This window comes from Branchiostoma floridae, unplaced genomic scaffold, assembly GCF_000003815.2.
Source record: "Branchiostoma floridae strain S238N-H82 unplaced genomic scaffold, Bfl_VNyyK Sc7u5tJ_1494, whole genome shotgun sequence".
Classification (NCBI taxonomy): Eukaryota; Metazoa; Chordata; class Leptocardii; order Amphioxiformes; family Branchiostomatidae; genus Branchiostoma; species Branchiostoma floridae.
In genome coordinates, this window is record NW_023365729.1 from 382,543 (window position 1) to 390,932 (window position 8,390).

Here is an 8,390-nt window from a genome sequence, read left to right on the forward strand (position 1 = left end):
TACACAAGCAACGTACAATTCAAGAGAATGCTAAGCACCTTCTATGGGAGAACAGCTCATCGTAGCGGTGACTCTTGGTGATGCGGACGCAGCGGCTCAGAGCAATAAGCACCGCGGACAGGACCGACTCGTAACAGCTCAGCAGCCCGACGATCCCCGTCACGACGCAGACGGCGTGGTCCCTGAGGCCGCCCGACCGCGCCACCGACACCGCCGACACCGGGCCGTACAGCGCCGTGAAGATCAGGTCACTCACAGCGATGTTCACGATGAAGAGATTCAGCCGTGTCCGGAGACGCCTGCATCTTAAAATCACGAAGATTACGTGAAGGTTTCCGACAACGCTAAACACAGTCAGTAGACTAAACGTTGCTGGAACTAAATCCTGTTCCAGCCGGCTAACATTCGCCATATCTGATCTCTGTCGGTCCCTCTGGTGCCCAAAACATGAATGCTAATTCTACGGCCACGCCTCAAACGACCAGATAGGCTATACGAATCTGTTGCTAGGTGATAGTAATCATCATCTTACGTGAGGAGCAGCACTATATCTAGGACGGGTGTCCATACATATATATGTCCTTTGAAAAGACGAAAATTCTCTTCATCGCACTGGGGCCGTGGTTTATCATCTAAGAGGATCGGATATCAACAGTTTCTTAGCCGCACTGCTGCGTTCAAAAGCTGCACCGACTGAACAGTTCTATCAAGCATCGAATCGAATTCAACATTTTCCTGAACATAGATCCAGATGGGCCACAGAAATCTCGTTGTTTGAAATGTTTTGTCTTTGTTTTTGCCTTGTAAGATATAGAAACATGTTATTGATATGATCTCTTTGAAAAGAAAAATAAACAAGAAGGGATCAAACTATATCTGCGACAGCGAACAAAATCTGAATGTGTATGATACAAATTACAAACGTTTGGAATTTCAGAATGTTTACACCAGTTGATAAACGGAGATTGTGGGAGTCGTAGAAACGAACAAGGAAGGCATTTAGGCAAGTGTATTTCCCTTGACACATTTTCTGGTCCATACTAATATAGCCCAGTTAACTTCATGTCGTGACCCTGGAGCGGTGATATTTTTATAGGATGTTGCGACAGTCATGTACTATATGATTTTGTTTCCTGAAAATAAGAAAAAGCTTTTTATGAATTTCTAAATTCAAAAGATTATTTTAGGGGGTGACCATAACTTTATCAGTCAACATCTCAATATGATAAGATGTAATGAATTTTCCAACAAGGAACCAAATAAACTAACATATCTTCATCAACGTTCTTGAGTATTGTTTACACTGCCGAAGCTACGAACTAGGGCTTCAAAGTTTAAAACTCCCAAATGTGTAGTTTGGTCCCCCTCAATGTGGCATCTGCTTATCTTTCAATAGATTAATTGTTTTGACACCTCCTTGCAAAAACAAACGCCTCCTTGTCTGTAATTATCTTTGATTATGCACAGAAGGCAGACAATAACGCAAACTGAGACAATGTCATTCATTCATCCAAGCCCTGATTGAAATGTCGTCAGACCACAGTCAATGAGATATCTGCTGCAGTGTAGTCTCCAAGCAGACCCTACGGTGCCTTAGAAATAGTATCAAAGCTGGCAAGGGACTTAGCATAGCGGCACCAGTTTGACTCCCTTTAGCCGGCTATCTCCCTTTGGCCGGCTATACTCCTTTGCCAGCTTTGATACTATCTCTTTAGGCACCGTAGGGTCTGCTTGGAGACTAGCTGCAGTGTAGTAAGGAAGTTAAAAGTAAAAGGACCCCCATTGAGTAGATCTTTTTGGAAGAAAACTGTTTTAGTGGAAATGCTATGAGAGACAATATTCAGGGCTTAGAACACTTGTTGAGAGCCGTCAACTGATTATAGAATTGTTCAGCATAGGACACAGATGCGCAAGAACTGTCGTCACCAATCGTTGCACAAGTTATCACGCAATAAAAATTTACTGATGGTGCCTCATCAAAAAGACCCTCTCAGCCGAAAACAACCTCTTTCCTCATGCATCAAAGAGAGTGATAGTTACCTCCTAATAGAGACTGACGGCCGAGCGTTAGGTTCAGTGGATAACTGGGACAATCTTGGGCAGCGTTTCCTACCATCAATTGACCTTTCACAAAGCTCTTCAAGCAACGTGGATTGAATTTTACACTAGAAACCCAATTTCTATTGTTTTATGATACTAATACCAATACCAATATATTATACTTATTCACAAGCAGATAAAAAAACGCCATCCGAAGATAAAACTTTGATATTACAAAAATATGCAATTTGGATATGTAGGTGATAATGAATCCTGGTATATTATATCGAAAATAAACTTCTATGTATATATTGCAAATTGGATCTAATACGAGAGAATAACTGACAATCACTGATCGTAAGGATCCATGTTATCCGAGAAGGAATTACTGTTTACAGAAGGCAATAAATATCAACTCAACCAAGCCAGCATTTTTCTCCACTTTGAATGGTTTTGTCTGTAAGATAGTTATTGTTGCAGCTATGATATATCTACCTAAATACTCGAAATACTTGCAGCCTTTCGTTACTGCAATTTTGATGGAGGCAATTCACTCAACTAATAACATGGAAAGCTTACATAGAATAAAGCATTTGATGATATGATGGTTCAATGAATAGCGGTCCATTCAGCTCGTAACGTAAATGATGAGAATGGGGCAGAACATTAATTTATTGAGGAATTTCCTTGAATCTCGTGTGAAAGCTACAGATGAATTTACTCGAGCTTAGCTGCGAATAAATTTTCCCAACAAAACATCTTTGCACAACTAAGGAACACAAGTACTGGCTTCACTCATTGGTAAATGCTGGAGATTTTATTGGCTGTACACATTGACATATTAGTATGTTTCCTATATGCCGGTTTAGGTACCTATGTTTTGCACTCTTTTTTTCTTTTTCAAACAAACGCTGATAACATATTGAATTAAGAGACTCTTTTTACATAAACATTAATTCATTATCACCAGCGTTTCGGTGACAATAAGTTCATACTGGACTGCAACACAGGTGTCGCTGCTCACAGTTGAGATGCAGTTACAAACGCAAATATACAAGTGTACAGATTGGCTATAGAAAGAGTCCCTTTATTGAATGACGTACCAGCTTGCTTATCTTTCCACGGAGCTAATAAGATATGCTTATTTTCTAGGATGGATGTAATGCATTTATCGAGGGGCTCAGCGGAGAATGCGTACTAAATGATGGGCCACAGTCTATCAGCACCAGGCCCCCGATGAAAACTGACAAGTTAGACTAAGAAGGTTAGGAAGAACTATTGAATGGTACAATGGGTTGCAGCTTATCTTTAGCCTAAGTGCCATCCTGAGTGCACATCTATCCAACAGTGTGAAGGTTCTGAAATTCACACCGTGACAGTAAGTGGGGCAAAATAAACTAACTAATGTTACAATTAGGCTACTGTATATTTTCTATGCTATTAGAAAGTTCTAACTGTAATAAATACCGCTCAAGGTCAATTTTTAATGGTGTTATTGAAATACTCCCATGTTAACCTGGTGTCTTCTGGATTTTCCTGCAAAAATATATAAATGCCCCCAAACTGTATGGTGTCCAAATGCCTTCTATAAGCACGAAATATACTGAAAATGGAACATATATTACTAATTGACAGGTTGTTTCCATTTCCTTGTTACAAATCACTGTAGTAAGAACTTCAAGGGGAAATGCGTTTAACAGGTGGATCTTTGGATGTGATGTTTTGGGCAGATCTGAACCTTACGTTTTGAACTCATCACAAAATTTCATCTAAATTATATCACAAAAGACAGTAACAGTTCCTATGGTACAATGTACTGTCTTGCCAACTGTATAAACATATTCTAAACATGATTGATAATAGCCTACGATCTTCATGAGTTAGTGAGTCAACGTGTTCAACCGTTTTCCAGTTAGATGTACATTGTATAGAATTGTACTGCCAGTTCATTCTAGGAACGTTGAAGAAGATTGATACTGTAAATGCAGAAATGTTTGCGGTGGATTAATGTTCGCGGTTTTCGCGGTGAGCACTTCACCGCGAACTTAAAGCCACCGCGAATATTTTTCTATTATGGTGTTAGACTTCAGTCTATGGTGTTCCGCGAGTCCTTTTTCCCACTACCGCGAAATTAAATCCCCGCGAACTTAAATGCATTTACAGTAGTTCTAAACGTCCGGAAGTAAATATCCAATTTTTATCCAGTTGTAGAGATTAAATTGCTTTTGAATATAGTTTTAGCTGAATGTCTAACCTTCATAAACGCATCTATATCACTGTTCTTTTAGCTGTTACCAATAGTGAATCTAGCGAATACGACATGCCATTAAAATAATGCAACATAGCAAGAACATAATGACCTTTGTATTTCATCTGACATTGATGAGAAACTGTAAGAGTTGTGAAAATGCGAGTTGTTTTGTAGAAACTGTTGTACGCAATACATTCAATTTATAATTATCACCCTGATACTTAACGCTAGTTCACCTTTCCCCGCGGGGTAACTTATAACCGTAGTTTTTAAGAATAATATATTTAAACATATCGAGTCGTTGGATGGTGGTTTTAAACTGCAATGTTTTGAAAACATTGCTAACTTTAAAACCACCGTCCGTCTCACCTCACCTCACCTAGTCCCATCCTCATCAGGAGGGTCGGAGACTATGGTTGTCTCCAGCACAAGTCTTCGCCATTCCTCCCTGTTTTTAGCCGTCTGGGTGCATTCCCCCAGGGAGCTGCCTGTCCAGTCCCTAATGTCATCACTCCATCTCCCGGAGTTCGTGGTCTCCCCCTGCATCTGGTACCGTTGATCTTTCCCTGCAGTATGTGGGTCGTGATGTTCTGTGCCCTAGTGACATGGCCAAAGTACTGTAACTTCCTCCTTTTCACCAGGTTTAGGAGTGTTCGTGTTATTCCCAGTTCTGCTAGTACTGAGTCGTTGGTGCGGTGTTCTGTCCAGCTGACCCTGAGCAGTTTCCTGTAGCACTTCATTTCAAAGGCTTGGACCGTCCGTCTACTAGCTTGATATCCCTATTGAAAAATACCCTGTTTCAAAGAACAGCGGATATAGGTTACCCCACGGATAAAGGTGAACTAGCATTACACGCCGCCGAGAAGCCACAGACAGCCTCGTGTCAAACTGGCAACTGTAGTCTGCTATTGATAGATACCAGTTCATGAAAAAAATTTTAAGCAGCGCACAACGAATGCAGTGGAAAATAAAACAGATTTCATCTGTGAATGTCCCCTATTCTGTACCGTATGTACATTCAACCACTTAATATTTATATGTTAGAATTTAGATTTTTAGTTGCATTTGGACCACATTCAATTATTTCATGTTTATAAATTAGCCTCATGGGCATGAATTTGGAATAAATTATGTGTGATAAGTGTCAACAATGTGTTGTCTTTCGTATTGTTCTATAACGTTAATGAATTGAAGATGAAACGAACTTTACAAAGCCAATAGCAGGTACATATCATAATACATCGCCGTAGACGATTGTCTAGCTATGTGTCAAGAAGAACAGAATAAATCGACGGGAGATTTCTGTATGCATAGATTGCAAGCTCACCTTTTATGAGTACTGTACATACAAAGAGTTTGGAAGCCAGTGCTTAATTGAACCAACTGGCATAAGTAACCGTTACATTCATCGCCCATGAACTTGTGACGATGATTAAAAACTTAGGAACTTTACTTCGTAAACATGAATTGAAACTTACCTGACAAAATAGAAAGACCCACAAAGAAAAAAAAAATGCATACAAAGATGTCAAAAACAAGCCGTGGCCAGAGTCGATAATTACCTGAGCAGCTAGCTGGGTATCTCAGTGAATTGCGGTGTCAACGCACTGGCGCCCATCCTAACACTTGTGTTGGTGTTTCATTGTGTGTATGAGAAGTGTATGAACGCATCGAGAGGTAGCTGTGTGTAGGGGTGATGCAGAAACGATAATTACCAGTAGCTAGCTGAGTATCTCAGTGAATTAAAGTGGCTATTATCATCCAGTCAGTAATAGTGCAAATAGTGCAGGATAATAGTGTCAATAGCCCCAGGCTTAGTAACATGTAAATTTTACCATCATAGCGTTATCTGAAAGCTACTTCTCTGGAACCAGAGTCCGTGCTACTTCAGGGCGCGAAACGGCAAAGTGACGTAAAATCTAGCGCCACCCGATGTACGACAGTGGAAGTGCAGCCAGACGTCACGATCTGCAAACTCAGACCAAGGTCAGACAAAGTCGACTATTTGGAAGCAAACAACCATATTTCCTACGTCTACTGTGGATGAAAGGTAAGCAGCATTTTCTGTACTATTTACAGGTTTGCGATAGCACAACCTGTTTTGTTTTCGTTAGCGGAGTAGGGCGCCGCCATGTTGTATCATAGGGCGCCGCCATGTTGGATGATGTCAAGGGAGTGAGGCATGCTGGGAGTGAGGCATGCTGGGAGTGAGGCATGCCGGGAAAGTTTTTGCCATGTTGGGAAAGGTGTCGCCATGTTTGGTGTGGGGCATGCTGGGCGTGAGGCATCTTGAGGAAGCTGTGGTTATGTTTTGAGCTTGTTGTTGCGGTCTTGTCGGAAGATATTGGGACCACAGTTTCACAGTTTGTTTGTAACAAGGACAACAAAACAACAACAATGAGATGGTAGTTTCTAATGCGATTTTGATGTGTTAACGGTGCTGTGGAATATTGTGAACTTGTTGTCACGGACTTGTCGGAAAGACATGTAGGGACGACAGCCGCACAACAGATGATTAGTCTGTTTTAAACAAGGACAACGAAACAACAACAACAACAATGGCCATGGGATGGTGGTTTTATATGCGATTTTAATGTGTTAACGATGCTGTGGAATATTGTGAACTTGTTGTCACGGACTTGTCGGAAAGACATGTAGGGACGACAGCCGCACAACAGATGATTAGTCTGTATTAAACAAGGACAACAAATCAACAACAACAATGGCCATGGGATGGTGGTTTTATATGCGATTTTGATGTGTTAACGATACTGTGGAATATGTGAACTTGCTGTGACGGACTTGTCGGAAAGACATGTAGGGACGACAGCCGCACAACAGATGATTAGTCGGTTTTCAAGAAGGACAACAAAAGAACAACAACAATGGCCATGGGATGGTGGTTTTATATGCGATTTTGATGTGTTAACGATGCTGTGGAATATGTGAACTTGCTGTGACGGACTTGTCGGAAAGACATGTAGGGACGACAGCCGCACAACAGATGATTAGTCTGTTTTAAACAAGGTCAACAAAACAACAACAATGTGGTGGTGGTTTTTGTATTCGATTTTGATGTGTTAACGATGATGTGGAATGTTGTGAACTTGTTGTCATGGACGTCGGAAAGACATGTAGGGGCGAGAGCCACACAACAATGATGGTCAGTCAGTGTTATGGTGGGATAGTGGTTTTGTATGAGATTAAAATGTTATATGAGTCATAGCTGTTAATTTTTGTACATGAAGTTTTGCTTACAATATGGAATGATTTGCATTGACAGGGGCGTTTTGGAATTCAACAAGGTAGAATTCGATATGGTAAATGATTCAGAATTGAAATACCCAGATTACCGATGTTTCTGACAACGCTTTCCTTTCTGTAATAATCAATGGTATGCTTGGACATGTAACGAATTCTTTTGGATGCTGATTTGAAGACGACCATGCTAACGATAAAGAAATGACACAAAGATAGGGATTCCCGTAAACTGGGCACGGGAGACTTTGAATGTAGGCTGACTGAGACATCGTAATGCTATGTCACTTCGGTTTGTTGCTCTCCTGAATTGCCACAGAAATAAATCTATATTCTGTCTTACCTGACAGACAGCTCTACACAGCTGTCCGCTACATCACACAACATTGGTTACTAGTACTTTATCTCGGTCTGTTACAGTATGTATCATCAAACAAATAACCGTCTTAGAATACCAATCATGACACAACAATATAAACTAGTACATACGGCAACCGTTGCGCTGTATCTTGTTGCAAGTGACGGACTGAAACGCTTTTTTTCAATTCAGATTGCATACACAATAACTCTAAGGTTCCGTTGATGTATTATTCCGAATTCCGGCCCAAAAACGTAAACGGCTGCACTGAGGTGTATTTTTAGCAGTGATATTGGTGAAAGTTTCTTTCTACCTAAAGAAGTTAACAGGCAATGTTCGATGGCTGTCTGGGTCGGAGGCACACAGTTCTGGGTTCTGTCTTCTGAGTTGTACGGTCGTAGCTAAAAAGTGCCCGCTCCGGTGCGTGCTAACTGCATATTCGGTCATAAAAAAGACTGAATGATTAGCTATTGCAATTGTCGT

General features: G+C 40.9%; 2 protein-coding genes across 2 annotated transcripts in view; one reads left to right on the forward strand and one right to left on the reverse strand.

The window, feature by feature from the left end:
* LOC118407840 (melatonin receptor type 1B-B-like) overlaps nt 1-724 on the reverse strand; it is a 3,344-nt gene extending 2,620 nt beyond the window's left edge. Inside the window, exon 1 of the mRNA XM_035808379.1 lies at nt 39-724. Coding sequence (XP_035664272.1) covers nt 39-412 — 374 coding nt within the window. The 5' untranslated portion in view covers nt 413-724. The remainder of the gene's footprint in view (nt 1-38) is intronic.
* Nucleotides 725-6,162: 5,438 nt separating this feature from the next.
* The window catches only part of LOC118407844 (putative ankyrin repeat protein RF_0381), a 12,252-nt gene continuing 10,024 nt past the window's right edge, over nt 6,163-8,390 (forward strand). The window contains exon 1 of the mRNA XM_035808383.1: nt 6,163-6,341. The gene's annotated coding sequence lies outside the window, so the exon portion shown is untranslated. The remainder of the gene's footprint in view (nt 6,342-8,390) is intronic.